Source organism: Psittacula echo (assembly GCF_963264785.1).
Source record: "Psittacula echo genome assembly, chromosome: Z".
Taxonomy (NCBI): domain Eukaryota; kingdom Metazoa; phylum Chordata; class Aves; order Psittaciformes; family Psittacidae; genus Psittacula; species Psittacula echo.
In genome coordinates this window covers 84,535,898-84,551,724 of record NC_137742.1, presented here as the reverse complement: position 1 = coordinate 84,551,724, position 15,827 = coordinate 84,535,898, and the positions used below count along the sequence as shown (strand labels likewise).

Genomic DNA, 15,827 nt, shown 5'->3' with positions numbered 1-15,827 from the left:
CCCAGTTTAAGTTTGAACCCGTGTTTTGGTGTTTTCAAACCTGATACCAAATTATTTTTGTTGTATGGTGAATAGTGGGTTCCTGCATCTTGTACTACACTGAATTTGGTTGTGTTCCACATACTAAGAAGCCCTAGCGTGTTTTCAGGCTGCAACCACTGTTAACTTCTATGGCATGACAGTGATTTCTGTTTTCTATTAATTAGTGTTGAATTTTCCTTTTTAACCATTAGGCTGATATTTTCAGAGGTAATTCAGATAGCCTTCTACTGAAGTTGGGAGTCTAGAGTTATACTGTAGTATCAGAATATTTTTTCCCTGACTGCACTGAATTCTGTCAGCAGCTGAATTCTTTTCACTGTTTGTTTTGGAGGGTTGTTTTTAGGGTTTTTTTTCTTGTTTCATGTTTTATAAGATGCACATACCTCTCAGTGTTTGTATGTTGGCTCTTTCAGGGAGCTTGGTTGCTTCATGTGGTATGACTAGCTTTTATTATTGATGAACTAAGCAAGTTGGGGCTGTTCAGCCTGGAGAAGAGACAGCTGAATGGAGACTTCATAGCAGCCTTCCAATATCTGAAGGGGGCCTGCCTAAAAGGATGCTAGGAAGGGACTCTTTGTCAGGGACTGTAGCTATAGAACAAGGGATGATGGGTTTAAACTGAAATGGGGAAGTTCAGATTGGATATAAAGAAGTTCTTCACTGTGAGAGTTGTGAGGTACTGGAACTGGCTGCCCAAAGAAGTGGTAAATGCTCCATCTCTGGCAGTGTTCAAGGCCAGGTTGGACAGAGCCTTGGGTGACATGGTCTGGTATGAGATGCCCCCTGCCCATGGCAGGGGGTTGGAAGTAGATGATCTTAAGGTCCTTTCCAGCCCAAACCATTCTGTAATTAAGCCTGGATTGCTCCTGTGCACTATGTCACTCATGGCCACCAATTCCATGCTGTAGAAACATTTTTACCTATTTGCTTTTTATGCATATGGGACTTCTTACCATCTGGGTTGTCCTGTCTCTGGCTGGGATGGAGTTAATTTTCTTCATAGCAACTCCTCTGATGGTGTGTTTTGGATTTGTGACCAAAACAACATTGATAACACCCTGATATTTTGGCTATTGCTGATCCCTTTGAAGACCTCTGTTTCTCATGTTGCTCCACTAGTGAGCGGGCTGGGGGTGGATAAGAAGTAGAGAGGAGGCACGGCTGGCCCGAACTGACTAAAGAGATGTCCCATACCCTACAACGCGGTGCTCAGGAGTAAAAGCTGTGTGAAGGGAGGAGGAGGAAGACGAGACCGATTGAATTTGTCTTCCCAAGTCACTGTTGAAGCGCTGCTGGATGACTGAACGCCTGCCTGCGATGAGTAGCAGTAAATGAATTCATTGTTTTGCTTGGCTTGCATGTGTGGCTTTTGCTTTACCTATTGAACTGTCTTTATCTCAATCCATGAGCTTTCTTACTTTTACCCTTCCTGCAGTCTCTCCCGTCCTACTGCAGAGGAGTGAGTGAGTGGCTGCAGGGGACTGAGCTGCCTACAGGAGCAGCTACATTAACCCACAGTGCGTAGGGAACGCTGCTGTTGAGCTTCTTGTATTGCCTTTTCTGTCATGCTTTCCAGAGCTATTCTCTCACCCTGATAATTTATTTAAGAGCATGCTGTTGTTTATTGGAATGAGCAATATTTAATTAGACCCCTCTTTCACCAGAGCTGTAAATTTGCTGTTGCTGAGCCTCTGGAGGTATGGCTAGTATCCATCTCTGGACAAGGGTATTGACAATAGAGAGGAAATCTGTTGTTTGTGCTCCTTAACATGCATTCTTAATAGAGAGGAGACTAGACCGACTGCTGACGGAAGTACAGCAGCGCAATGGGCAGCTCCAGGAGCATCTGTCTCAGCAGCTCCCTCAATCCCTTTCCACTATGGTGTGTAACCGTCTGGAGAGGACCGTTCGTGAGGAGATGAAGAAGACCGTACCCCAGTGTGAGTCTTGCTGCCTTGGTTTTGAAGGTGGAAGCCCCCTAGGGTTTCTAAGCATGCTGTGTATGTGTTGGCATTAAATGAAGCAGAAGTTAAGTTACATGAAGACTAGTCACTGCACTTCAGACTGTTGCGAGCCCCATTGTTGTGTGAGAAGAGCAGTTGCGTTTTGGAAGGAATGTGAGGCTGACAGAGGGGGATGGCTTTCCAGGGAATGGGGTCTGGCCTGCCACTGTAATCATAAAGCTTCTGGAGTTTGTTCAGTGGAGGAAGGCAAAAGAGGGTAATGAGTTTGGAAAAGCTGGGAGTTGACTGGAGAAAAGTTAACTTGTCTTTGCCGTTCCTTCACATTCTAGCACCATCCATGTAAGAAAAGCTGGAGGGAAAGCCTTCTGCAGCCATTAGTGTCCTGCTTGAAGCAGGGCTATCCACTATTGTAGATCAGGTCAGCTGTGACTTTGTTGGGGCAAGTCTTGAAAACCTTCATGGTTGAAGATTTCACAGGCTCTCTGATTCTCAGAGCTGTAGCACCTTCCTAGCAAAAAGTCTCTCCTAATGTCCAACCTTAGCGTCCCAAGCTAGAGCTTGTGACCATTGCCCCTCATTGTGTCATATCCAATAACAGTTTGACTCTATTTTCTTTTTTCTGGGTTTTGAAGTGTGACTCTAGGCTTAAAGCTGCAACTGTGACATGTTTGTGTCTAGGCATTTCCAGGAGCATGGACTCTATTGCTGGCCAGCTAAATAACACTATTGCTGCCAAGTTCGCTACTGTTGAGGGAACACTGAAAGAAAATATCGCCAAGCTAGTGAAATCAAAGGTAAGGAGAACCAGAGTGTAGCTTTTCCTGGAACACTGAGTAGTTGTCACCTGCCTGGGTAGCAACTCCTCATACCTCTTCCCCTCACCTCTATCTCCAGGTAAGGTCAGTATAGCCGCCACGGGTCAAAGTTCCTTCCTGGTCTCATCAGAAGAGCAAGCTTATTTATACTCCCCTCCCTGCTTTGCCTCATTAGCCCTTTCTTTCATTTACCAAGCTGTTTATTTTTTTTTTCCTAGACTAGAGATTCTCACTATAGCAGTGCTTTCTAAGGCCAGCTCAATCAGCTAGGTGGTGATATGAAGTGACTGGTTCTTCTGCTCTCCCCTCTGTTCTCCATTTCTACATTATGTAGGAAGCAGAAGCTTGTTATTTACCTTAGCTTGCAGAGAATGGTGGCTGGTGGCAGGGAAGCAGGGGAAGGGGAAAGGAGTTATGTCTGACTGTGCCACCTTCCCTTGCTGTACATCTGAACTACAGGGGTATTGTGATGTTCTCAGGCAGCCCCTCAGCAAGCAGATATTCTGCCTGTGGGAAGAGCTGAGGGAATACACACTTATGACGCTTGGCTGTCCCTATATGGTGTGGGTGTATTACAGAGACCTCTAGTGTTTAGTCTGCCGCACACTGCTATTAATTTTCTGGAATCTCTTCTGTGTGATTCTTAAGAACCTTACAGATGCTGTTGTGAGGACAATGACTGATACCTTGCAGGGGCAAATCCAGTCATCTTACAGGGAAGCATTTCAGAATGTCGTGTTGCCGGCCTTTGAGAAGAGCTGCCAGTCCATGTTCCAGCAGATTAATGACACCTTCAAAGAGGGTACACAGGAATGTGAGTAGATTTCCTTCTCGGAGTTTTCTCTGCACAGTATCGTTGCATTAGTGGCTGACAAGTTGGCCTTATGCCTTTGCCTTGCGGAGTTTCACTGGTAACTGTTTAACCTCTTAGCCCATCTGTGTGTTCCATTTCACACTTGGGAAGTGGAAGCGAGGAGATTTTTGTGAGTGGTGCAATTGGGACGGAGATTCACTTCCGGTCTTTATAGCCCATGCAGTAAAACACTTGGCTTCATTATGTGAATCTATGACATCATCAACTGAGTAGTAAAGTCCAGCTGTCAGGATGGGGCATCCTGCCATCAGAAAGTTGATGATGGAGCGGTTAGCAGTCCTGCAGCTAAGCCCTCATCTCAGAGGGGTAATGGCTTGAGGAAGGTTTAGAGAAGGGTATGGGGACAATCAGAGGTCAAACAGTGGCTGAACAGTGTCAGGCATGGTCAGGCTGTTAAAAAGAGAAGTATATTCTTAAGTAGGGAAAACTGTGCACTGATGTACTGAAGAAGGTCTTTCCTGTTACCATACTTGAGATCCAGTTCCTTGGCTTGGGGGACCTGGCAGGCATTACTCTGCAGAGCTGGTTTCTGAGGGCATACGAAGTTGGCTAGTGCTAGCACAGCAACTTGTATTGCCCCTGGATTTTCAGAGTGTCTCCAGCTACTCTTTATTTTGCACCCTTCCTCTTCATCACAAGGTTCCCACAAGTGTATAGAGCTTACCTTCTCTCTTTTGATCAGACCAGTTCATAAAATACTTTAAAATGCAGCTTTTTGATCTCTGCAGACATGATTTTTCTTTGATCAGAAATGTTCCTCCTCTTTCTTCTTTGACATTGAATTCTATCACTAATGCAGATCACAGCTCATACTGTGGATGAAATAAATGTGGGAGTGAGGGTATTTTGTCTTGCGCTGAACAAAGAGCACCTGTAAAGGTCTGGCATGAGAGAACTTACGACTTTGTTGCTGTGTCTCATAATGGAGAAACTGAAAGCCAGGGTTTCTTGTTTAGTGTAACGCAGCCCCAGACCAAGCTTGTGTGTTCTTCTCTCTCCTGTTCTCATACAGAGGCCCAGTAATTGTTTCTGCTGGAGAATATGTAGAGCTTGGTAGCTGGATTTCTACCCAGCTTTATTGATGGCATAAATATCTTCCTCCCTGTTTGTTGCAGATGTCCAGCAGTTTGAGGCTCACTTGAAGAACAAAAATGAACGAGAACAGGAGGCCCAGGACCTGCTGCTGAATCAGCTTCGACAGCTCACCAGCAGCTTCCAGAGCACTACAGAGCAGCTGGCTTCCTCTATCACAGCCAGCGTCAATGCTGAGGTGGAGCATCAGCTGCATATCTTTATGGGCAAGTAAGTTGGCAGTTGGGCTTGTGGAAAGAGATGTCAATGACAGGTATATGTGTGCGTGACAAAAACCTCTCCCTGCTCGGTTGTGGAAACAAGCCATTCACCGCAAGTATCACAGTATGTTAGAGATTGGAAGGGACCTCAAAAGATCATCCAGTCCAATCCCCCTGCCGGAGCAGGAACACCTAGGTGAGGTTACACAGGAATGTGTCCAGGCGGGCCTTGAATATCTCCAGAGAACCCTGGGCAGCCTGTTCCAGTGTTCCATCACCCTCACTAAGAAGTTTCTTCTCAAGTTTAAGTGGAACCTCTTGTGTTCCAGTTTGTACCCATTACCCGTTGTCCTATCATTGTTTGCCACTGAGAAGAGCCTGGCTCCATCCTCGTGACACTCCCCCTTTATATATTTATATACACTAATAAGGTCACCCCTCAGTCTCCTCTTCTCCAAACTATAGAGACCCAGCTCCCTCAGTCTTTCCTCATAAGGGAGATGCTCCACTCCCTTAATCATCTTAGTTGCCCTGCGCTGGACTCTCTCCAGCAGGTCCCTGTCCTTCTTGAACTGAGGGGCCCAGAAAAGTACTGTGGGGCTGCTTCTTGGCTCTGCATAGTGGGGTAAAGCACGTGGGCTGATGTATCTGCTACCCTGTAAAGCACTAAAAAAAGACCATACCTGTATTGATGCTGCATGTGGGAGCTCAGGGTCTGCTTTTCACAGGGTCCCACATGCATGATGGAGGACAGAAGGACCTAAGGAAGCCCTAAGCACACTCAAGTCTGAGCACTTCCTGCAGACCACTTCAGAACAGGCCTTCTGAAGGCTTTTCTTCTTAGCACTGTGTTGTCAGACACACCAACAGTTTCGCAGGCTACTGTCTCGTCCCAGCTGCTCTGCAGCAATTCATGCTTGGCCATTCTGGTTCCAGGGTGTGATCCCAGTGGTGCCTTCACCACTTTCACACTGTGAGGCTGGTGGCAGGTTTCCAGGCATTAAGATTCACTGATGGTCAGCTGCAGGGCAGAATGCCCGTCTACTTTAACACGTGTCTGAGCACACTGGGATCTTTGAAGCAGACCAGACTTGCCAGGAAGGCTATCAGATGAAATTCTGGTCTTGCATGGGCTATGCTTGCTCCCAGAGAAGTCCTGTTATTTTCCCTGTGGTAGAACAGGTTTGATGCTTTGTATACTTTTTAAGAGGGGAGGATCCAGCTCTCTTTGAGGGGGAAAAGGTGTAGCAACAATAAAGCTTGTGCTGTGAGCTGGTCTTCTGTGGAGAAGTCACAGGCTCAGTAAAAGTGTGTTCTCGTTCTAAAGGTGTCATCTGCAGGTGAGGAAGCTGCATCTAACAGATCTGATGTGGAACACTGAGCCTGTTTGGGGGTGAACTTAGTAGCTTAGCCTTGTTTGTAACCCAGAGCTATTAAAGATGGTTGTGTAATGAGAAACTTATTTCCCTCTAACATCACTCTCCCACACAGAATCTCAGCATCTTCCACATGCACCCTGGGCCATTGTGGTGTTGGTCACAGAGCTACCTTGGCAGCATGGTTCCAATGCCTGTGCCTCAGAGTCACTTTTATTAACCCTTTGGGAACCATGCTACAATAAATAAGCAAGCCTGTACTTTCTCACCAGGACAAGCTTTGTGCAGTGTTGTCTCTCAGTTCTTTGCTTTCAGAAATGCCTTTGGGTTTTGTTTTTTGGGTATTTTTTAGCATGCAGGAGTCTACTTTGTCTCAAGTACAGCGAGTCATTAAAGAAGAAGTGAGCCTGGCTATGAAGGAGCAGCAAGCAGCAGTCACCTCAAGCATTGTCCAGGCAATGCGTTCAGCAGCTGGCACTCCAATCCCCTCCACTCACTTGGATTTCCAGTCTCAGCAAACTCACATCCTCCAGCTGCTCCAGCAGGGACGCCTCAACCAAGCATTCCAGCAGGTACATAGGCTGCCTGGCAGTAGGCATTGCTGTTTGCTAGGGAATGGAGGTGAGGAGAAAGGGCTCCTTGAGGTGGGAACATAATCCCACACCAGTTTATACAGGAGTTGCCTGAAAAGACCCATGGCAACGGACTGTTTGAGGAGTGCATTTGCACTCTCATGCAGGTCAAGCCAGAGCCATGCAGATTCCATTATTTGGTGGCAGTTAAGTTTTTCTGCCCTGCCCATGCCCTGTCAGGACAGTGTCAGTGCTCCAGTAAGCCAGAGTACTTTCCATCAGCAGTGGCACATGGTGCACCCCTGAAGAGCAGCAGCTTCATAAGCTTCTTCAGGCAGATCTACCATCTGAGGCCTGACGTTGCCTTTGCTTTTGAGTATGTAGGCAGATCTGTTTGAGCTGTTGTGGATAAACTCCTCTGGAAATAATGGCAAAATGGGCTGGCAGGGGATGCAAACATGGCCCTGTTCCGTGCTGGTAACTGTAACTTGCTCCCCTCTGGCTGGCTGTAGTCTGCTCAGTTTAGCACAGACACAGGGATCCCCTGAGAGCCTGAACACACTCCTGCTTGCATGTACAGCAAGGTTTGCAGAGAATCTTCTCCCAGAGGAAGCTGGCAAGCCTTTGAGCTGCCCCAAAGTAGAGGGCTGTCTCTGCTCTGTCCTGTGTCTCTCACGTGCCCGCTGTTTCCTCTGTATTTCTAGCTGTGTTTTCCTTGCAGGCTCTAACAGCAGCTGATCTCAATCTGGTTCTGTATGTCTGTGAGACTGTGGATACTGAGCAAGTATTTGGGCAGCATCCATGCCCACTGTCCCAGCCTGTGCTGCTGTCTCTCATTCAGCAGCTCTCCTCTGATTTGGGTACTCGTACGGAACTGAAGTTGAAGTGAGTATGATCAGGGCGCCAGGTCTGAACCTGTGCAGACCTTTTCTGGCTCTGGCTTTTAATTCACTGTCTGAAAGGGAAAGGTGGTGCTTTGATGGAAGCTGGAGCTTCTGTAGCTTGTTACTGGATTGTGAACAGCCAATAGTGACTTGGGAAAAGCTGGAGGCATTGCCATAGAGAGCTTTGCTGCCCAACAGTTAGTGGAAGGGGTACCAAGCTGTAGGTGTTGTTACTCCTGCATTGTAGTCTGTGAATATTTGCAGTCTGTGCATTCCTGTATTTGCAAGGAACAGTTCCACTGTGGAGGCAAAAGGAGGGATGGTGCCATGTTTCCTAGATAGTTTCGTATCCAGAGCCACTTTGCTCTGTCCTTAATTCTTACAGTGTTGCTGAGCTTTGTGTTGGCAGTTTCTTGATGTGACTGACAGACACATTCAGTGGGAGGTGGCAGCAGGAGCTACTGGCAGTAATGTCTGTTACATGCTGCAAACAAGGCTTGTGTCACAAAGCAGTGACTCTGCTGATACTTGCCATGAGCATTTTTAGTGAGTGAGTCAAACCCCTGTTACCTAAAAAATCCTAACTTGTTAAATTACCTACAGGTTTTGACCATGGCTTATATGGAAAAATGACTTAAGTTTCTAACTCAATTTACAATAGGAGTAAAGGAAGTTAGAAAAACTGAAAAAGAGCTTTAAGTTACAGATGAGCTGCTGCTGTTAAGTTCGAGCTGATCTCTTAGTGCAGACCTGTTCAAGTGACTGCATTGCCTTGTGCTCAGGCTGTGGTTTGAATGTTTATGACTTGTTGGAGCTTCAGAACAGCTCGTTGGTAAAATTTCTTTTTCCCACACCCCTTCCTGGAAGAAGACCTTAAATATATCCCTGCATAAACCAAGACTCGCTGCTGAGGATTTTTTACTATCTAATCCCAGACTGGTTTGGGTTGGAAAGGACCTTAAAGCTCATCCAGTTCCAACCCCCTGCCACAGGCAGGGACACCTTCCACTAGACCAGGTTGCTCCAAGCCCCATCCAACCTGGCCTTGAACATTGCTAGGGATGGGGCAGCCACTCTGGGCGACAGAGAATGTCATTAATGAGTGACTAGTTCTGCTTATGCTAAAAAGGCACCAAAGAAAATGCCTACAGATTTTTGACCGGGTATCACCTCCTGCACTGCAGGGAGCTCTGCCTTGCCAGTCAGTGTGCCAGCTTCAGCACAGGCAGCTAGGTTATCTGGCACATACTGCAGGCTGGAAGCTATAGGCTGCCCTTACGAGTTGAAGAAGAGATAGGTGGACTCTGCTGAGAGTCAGGAGCATTTGTTTTCTGATGGCTGAACATGCTGCACTGAGCTTGGGTGGGTGGGGAAGCAGAATTGTGCATCTTCTGCCCTAAAATGAACTGAATTGGATTGGGATCATGTGCTGGGTTTTGTTCTCACCCTGGTCTCTCTCTCCTTCAGTTACTTGGAGGAGGCGGTGATGCACCTGGATCACAGTGACCCCATCACCCGAGACCACATGGGGTCAGTCATGAACCAGGTACGGCAGAAGCTCTTCCAGTTCCTGCAGGTGGAGCCCCACAACACACTGAGCAGGCCGGCCCGTCGCCTCACGATGATGCTCCAGGGCCTGCTTGCTCTGGACCAGGTCCAGTAATCACTAACCACATATGACTTATATTAAGAGCTCTTGCCAGGAAATCTATCAATGTGTGTGATGTCTCTAAGGCAAATGCTATCGCTGTAAAGTTCCAAATAGTTACTGAAAGCTCACTTGGCTTATTTTTCCTAAATAGCCTCTTTTTAAGAGAGTTAAGTCTGTTCTTCACCTATCCATCCATCCCTGCGGCCTGTCTGGCAGCCTAAGCTGCGTTCAGCAGGAGCTGGTGGATTTATCCCTTTAGTTTGGAATCTCCTCCCATGAGTGCAGGAGAAAGGAGGCACATGCTGAGCCCTGAGTAAAGGGACAGCTGGGGATCTGGGTGCCTCATTGACCAGAAACTTATACCTGTTTTTTAGTTGGGGATTCAAAACTCCTGCTCCTTGGTGGAGTGAATAGCTGGGAGGACATCAGCAGAGCACACATGGCTTTCATTAACTCCAGATCTGCAGTGCAGGCAGGGCTGGGGCTGCATCTGTGTGTGCTGGAGATCCTCTGTGTTGGGAGAGTCCAGCAGCAGGAAGCTGCACAAGTCCCTGAGCTTCTATTGTTTTGGAGCAGATGTTCACATTCATCAGTTTTGGCTATACACCAGAGGTTTTCTTGTTACCTAAGTTTTGGATTTCTTTTTTCTTGAAATAACATTAAAACCAGTTCAATAAACCTTTTTGAGGAAAAATTGTGAAGTGGGGATCTGCTTCTCTTGCACTGTGGAGTGAGCAATGTATGGGCTGAGGCATGTGCTTGAGTCTGGACTGGTGCCTGAGCTGAGGAGCTGTGATAACCTTTCTTTCTGCCAGCAGCGCAAGTCTATTCTTAGATCTTCCCCATGGTCTCTGGTTAAGTTTGAGGGGTGCATCAGTCAGAGGTGGCTTGGGAGTCAGTGATGCTCTGCAGCACCCCAAGGAAAACACCCGTGTGTCCTGCTTGCAACTCTCTCTTTGACAGAGCCAGGAGCAGGTTTCCTACAAGATTTTGCAGAGGGGTAGCAGAGGAGCTTTGCTCTCCTTTGGTTTCTCCTTTCTTGCCTTCCCTGCCCAGCTTTCTTATGGGGGAAACTGGGCAAAGGGGAGGGCTTGAGCCTGGGAGGCCAAAACCTGGACTGAAGCAGGGACCAACCAGCCAAGGGCCCACATCTGCTGCTCCTACCAGCTGCTGCGTCCCTGGGCTGGTTTGGAGATGTGCTTCTCCCACTTGGTCAGAAGAGTAGCAAGAGACCCCGCTATCAATACCTGTGCTATGTGTGACCCATGTACCTGGTGTAAGGCTGACACTCAGCTGTGCTCAGCAGGTTTCTCATCATGAGCACCTCCTGTGCTCTGTGATGGGCTGAGGTTTGAGGCTCACCCCCAGTGCTGCTCACAGCCTGGGGCCTTGTTTCAAGGGGTGCCAGCGGCGCAGCATGTGGCTCCCTGGAGCCATCCTTACCGCCACAGCAGCCACGGGGCAACTCTGTCCACTTCTGGGTCACCTTCCCTGCAAGGGATCCCTCCGGGACTCCTCACCCCTTCTTAGTGCCGTCAATGCAGAGACCAACCGAGTGTGTGCCCGTGCACTTTCCAGTTTCACAACCCTCGTGACTTGGCCTCGGGAACCGGGCACCGGGCATTTGCTGTGACCAGCCCCCCGCCGGCTCTTCGGACTATCCCCCTAGCTGCGGGTGCACTCGCAGGCGTTGCCAGGAGGTGGATCCGAGGGGGACGTGCTCCGCTGGCCGCGGGCAGGAGGCGCGGGGGCAGACCCGGCTTCAGCGGCTCCTCTTTCTGGGACTCTGGTTCTCCGCCGGGGGAGGTCCGCGGGGTGGTGCCGAGGGCGGGAGGCGGGGCCGGGGCTACCGGTGGCGGCGGAGCACACGGCGGGGACCGCAACATGGGCGGCGGCTGTTGGCGGCTGCTGCGGGCCGTGTGCCCGCTGCTTCTCCTGCCCCTCGGTGAGTGCCGCCGGCGGCTGCGGACCGGGCAGAGGGGGGGGAGCTGGGCGGGGGTTGGCATCACCGCGGAGCGGAGTGACCGGTTGCCCCGAGGCTCCGCGACCCACCGCGCCCCGTCCCGCGGTGCCGGGCAAGGGGGACAGCGGCTTCGCTGCGCTGCCGGGGTCCGCCCGCTGCTCAGCGGTGCCGGGCTCGCCCTGCCCGCCCGCCTCCAGCCGGCGTGTGACTCTTGCGGCACATCCTGCACCTCTAGCGCATCCCGCCGCGCTCTCCCGCTGCTCCCGGAGCCCACGGAGGCACGACCGGCTCCGGGTACGGCGGTACCAGGTGGCAGCCCTGTTCCGAAGAGGGATGCAGAGTTCCGGGGATCCCGGCCGGGAGAATCAGGGCCAGGACCAATCGCGGGGCGGTTTTAGGGTTCGGTGGGTGAACGATGCAAGCTCTTTCCTCCAGAAGAGGGGTGGCTGCGCTAGTGCTCGCTTGGGAGTCAGCGATGCTCTGCAGCACCCTAAGGAAAACTCCACCTGTGTGTTTCTCTTGTGGTTCTCTCGTTTAGGAAGCTGGGAGCAGGTTTTGCAGAGGTTTAACAGAGGTGCTTTGCCCTCCTGGTTTCTCCTTCCTTGCCTTCCCTGCCCTGCCCAGCTTTCTACTGAGGGAAGGTCGAAAGAGGAGCAAGAGATCCCACTATCAATACCTGTGCTATGTGTGACCCATGTACCTGGTGTAAGGCTGACACTCAGCTGTGCTCAGCAGGTTTCTCATCATGAGCACCTCCTGTGCTCTGTGATGGGCTGAGGTTTGAGGCTCACCCCCAGTGCTGCTCACAGCCTGGGGCCTTGTTTCAAGGGGTGCCAGCGGCGCAGCATGTGGCTCCCTGGAGCCATCCTTACCGCCACAGCAGCCACGGGGCAACTCTGTCCACTTCTGGGTCACCTTCCCTGCAAGGGATCCCTCCGGGACTCCTCACCCCTTCTTAGTGCCGTCAATGCAGAGACCAACCGAGTGTGTGCCCGTGCACTTTCCAGAGTTTCACAACCCTCGTGACTTGGCCTCGGGAACCGGGCACCGGGCATTTTGCTGTGACCAGCCCCCCGCCGGCTCTTTGGACTATCCCCCTAGCTGCGGGTGCACTCGCAGGCGTTGCCAGGTTGTTGGCACTGGGGTTTGTCCAGTCCCAGGGGTGAATCCTTTGTGGAGCAGAGCAGGGAATTCAGGGTTCTCAGATTGAAGCAGAAGAAGCTGCCTTTTTTCTTCTTCCCTTTGTCTTTCTCCTTCTCTGGCTCTGTTCCCCCACTCCTTCCCCTTCGCTTTATCCTTCCCCTGCCCCCTTCTCTCCCACCCAAGTGTAAGCAGGGACTCCAGCTTGCTGAGCCTTGTTTTTTTTCCCTGCTGTAATCACAAATTAATCTTCGCTGGTGGGGGATCTGGGCAGGGACAGATGGCTTCAGGGAGGCAGGGGCAAAGCAGCTGGCTGCCATTCTTCCCCTGTGGCAAATGGCAGCATCACTTGTGGGGTCATTACATTGTTCCCTGACTGGCTCTGGGGCAGGAGCAATGGTCACTCTGAGCACAGTGTCACTGCTGCCCAGTGACACCCAGAGCAGGTGATGACTTGGGGGGATGTGTAGGGCCTCAGCTCCATCTTCCTCTCTCCCACAGCCGTGAGCCAGGAGCCCCTGAGCAAGGCCGGGATGTGCAACACCATCTACAAGGGCTTTGCCAGCTGCCTCATCAGCCTGGGTGACAGCATGGTTCAGAGCGTGCAGCGCCAGCAGGATGAGGATGCTGAGGATGTGCAGGAGCTGGACACCATCTGCAAGTGAGTGCCTCCATCCCCATGAGAGCTGCTGGGAATGATGACCCAGCATCATCAGCTGGTCACCCAGATGGTGACCAGCCACCAGTGGTGCCCCCAACTCCTGCCCATCTCCCCAGGTCCTGGGATGACTTCCACGCTTGTGCCAGTGAGGTGCTGTCGAGCTGCCCTGAGGAAGCGGCTGCCATCTGGGAGTCTCTGCGCCAGGAATCCCGCAAGAACCAGTTCCAGGGGAACTTGCAGGAGCTGTGCAGTGCCCGGGGACACCTGGCCAGTGCCCGCAGCTCGCCGGCTGCCGAGACCAACCAGGCCACACTGCAAGGCTTGGCCACCACCTTGTGCCCCCCATTCCTGGCCCAGGTGGTCCTGCTGCTGCTGGTGCCCCAGCTCTAGCCCTGTGCTCATCCTGGTGCCAGGGACATCCTGTGTCGGTCCTCCTGGTGCTGGCCGCAGTCCCTGCAGAGCCCACCTTACCCCCAGGCATCCCTCATAGGGCATGGGCTTCTCCAGCAGCCCTTCAGACAGATTTATATTTATATTAAAAGATGCTTTTACATTTCTCCTCCTTGCCTCTCACTAGGGATGCCCTTCATGCCCTTTCCAGGCTCCAGGTTTGCTCCATGGATTGCAGAGGAGGTGCTCCCCAGACCATCTCCCCAGGGAGGGTCATAGGGGGCTGTGGCTCTGTCCCCCCATGCTGGGAGCCCACAGGACTGCGATAGCCTTGTGAGGGGTGTACCAGGGATTCCCACCACCCCGTGTTCCCTGAGAGCTGTAGGCATAAAGGATATTCCCTTAGAGCTGGGTCAAATATTTTCTTTGTTTTAAAGGGAAAACACAGACTGCATCTCTTTTTTCCTTCCAGCACCCTCTAGCCTGTCCTCTGATGGGCAACTCCAGCAGCACCAGGCAATTTTCTGAAAGAAATCCTCTTTTCCATCCTTTTTATTTTGGTCTGTCTATGTTCAGTCCTATTAATTTTCATGAATGAAACTGGGATTTGCAGGGGAAAAAAGGGGTTTCGTTTAAGCCAAGATGATACAGGTGAAAAAAAAACCCAGGGAATTGAAGCTCATATCCAGGTTCAAGTGGGATTTAGAATCACAGAATCCCAGACTCGTTTGGGTTGGAAGGGACCTTAAAGCTCAACCAGCTCCAACCCCCTGCCACTGGCAGGGACACCTTCTACTACAGCAGGTTGCTTCAAGCCCCGTTCAACTTGGCCTTGAACACTGCCAGGGATGGGGCAGCCACAGCTTCTCTGGGCAACCTGTGCCAGGGCCTCAGCACCCACACAGGGAAGAATTTCTTCATTATATCCAACCTGAATCTCCCCTGTTTAAGTTTAAACCCATCACCCCTTGTCCTATCGCTACAGCCCTTGATCAAGAGTCCCTCTCCAACATCCCTGTAGGTCCCTCCAGATACTGGAAGGCTGCTATGAGGACTCGCTGAAGTTAAACCAAGAGGATGTGCTGCAGTTTAACTTGTGTCTCTCAGTGGCAGGTGCTGTTATTCCCATCCCTGGTGCTGGCATATTTCAGATATTTTTTTTCCCTACAATACTAAAATCCATCATGGTAAACCAGTTTCCTTGCACTGGGATTGGTGAAGTGACCCCACTCCAGGGCACAGCCACCTGCCCCTGCCTGCCACATAAAGTGACATTAAAATTGCCAATGGGCCACCCCATCCAGTGCACAGATCAACAGCTCCTGTCAGTGGTGGTGGCAGTTCTCGCAGGCATGTGGGAAAACCATCCTGCTTGGCAGACGCAACAGCACCCTGACTGCCAAAATCCTCCAGCCAACATGAGCCCACTGTGCCATGTCCCACGCGAGGCTCAGCTGCTAGCAAGAGCAATGAGGAAGGCAGCGACGTGCTGTGGGTACCAAGTTGCTGCGGTTCCTTTGATTCCCAGGGTGACATCAAGGCTGTTCCAAAAACATCCCCATGCCCACTCATGGGACACGGTCAGGGTGTTGATCTGGGAAAGCCTTTGTGCACTGGCTCGTGTCTAAAAGCTGTCAGCATGCAAGTGAGAAGCTCAATTATTGCTGTCCTCCTGATCCAGTGAAAATTACTGCTTGTTTCATTGCAGAACCTCTTCCTGTGAGGTCAGGCCACTTACCTCTGTGATCCCCAAGCTCTGGGATGTCACCCTGGTCCCCTGACAGGATCTGAGTCTGGGAAATGCTCCCTGGATTGTCGTGTCATGGTACATCCTGAGGGGCTGAGTGGTTGCTGCTGCTCCCTCAGCTTTCAGGAGGGACCCTGTATTTATTTCATGTTATTTATTTCATTAACCAGCCTTGGGCTTGCTTGGGGGAGTGTCACAAAACATTGCACGGGGAGGAGTGGGGCCATGCTGCTGGCAGCCTTTGCTGTGGGAAGGATGTCACTGAGCCTGGGGGCTGGTGCCCCATGGGACAGGGCAAACCGCCACCCCAGCTCCCCTCATCCAGCAGCTGCTGCTTCCCATGTTTAATGCCAGCACCAGGAGGATGGATAATCCTCCAAGTCTTTCCTTCCCAGTTCCTGACAATCCTGTGTTTAAGGGTGAATTAGTGGCAGATCCCCACAGGATGGCTAAAGA

At 50.8% G+C, this 15,827-nt stretch overlaps 2 protein-coding genes across 7 annotated transcripts in view; both read left to right on the top strand.

Moving 5' to 3' along the window:
- Positions 1 to 10,084, top strand: part of EDC4 (enhancer of mRNA decapping 4) — a 41,987-nt gene extending 31,903 nt beyond the window's left edge. For 3 of the 5 annotated variants that reach the window (XM_080638207.1, XM_080638206.1, XM_080638210.1), the window contains 7 exons: positions 1,827 to 1,982; positions 2,685 to 2,800; positions 3,470 to 3,635; positions 4,811 to 4,997; positions 6,716 to 6,935; positions 7,657 to 7,820; positions 9,287 to 10,084. In XM_080638207.1, the coding sequence (XP_080494333.1) occupies positions 1,827 to 1,982; positions 2,685 to 2,800; positions 3,470 to 3,635; positions 4,811 to 4,997; positions 6,716 to 6,935; positions 7,657 to 7,820; positions 9,287 to 9,482 (1,205 nt within the window). In that variant the 3' untranslated portion in view covers positions 9,483 to 10,084. Of the gene's footprint in view, positions 1 to 1,826; positions 1,983 to 2,684; positions 2,801 to 3,469; positions 3,636 to 4,810; positions 4,998 to 6,715; positions 6,936 to 7,639; positions 7,821 to 9,286 lie in introns of those variants that run through there. The other 2 variants (XM_080638208.1, XM_080638209.1) reach the window with 2 other exon arrangements.
- Positions 9,282 to 13,644, top strand: NRN1L (neuritin 1 like). Of its 2 annotated transcripts, none has more exons than XM_080638212.1 (3): positions 9,282 to 9,365; positions 13,075 to 13,234; positions 13,351 to 13,644. In XM_080638212.1, exons 2-3 carry the CDS (start codon positions 13,107 to 13,109, stop codon positions 13,622 to 13,624), a joined length of 402 nt encoding a protein of 133 aa, XP_080494338.1. In that variant the 5' UTR covers positions 9,282 to 9,365; positions 13,075 to 13,106; the 3' UTR covers positions 13,625 to 13,644. The 2 variants fall into 2 exon arrangements, with proteins under 2 accessions (XP_080494338.1, XP_080494337.1); XM_080638211.1 differs by lacking the exon at positions 9,282 to 9,365 and adding an exon at positions 11,333 to 11,415.
- The last annotated feature ends 2,183 nt before the right edge of the window (positions 13,645 to 15,827 follow it).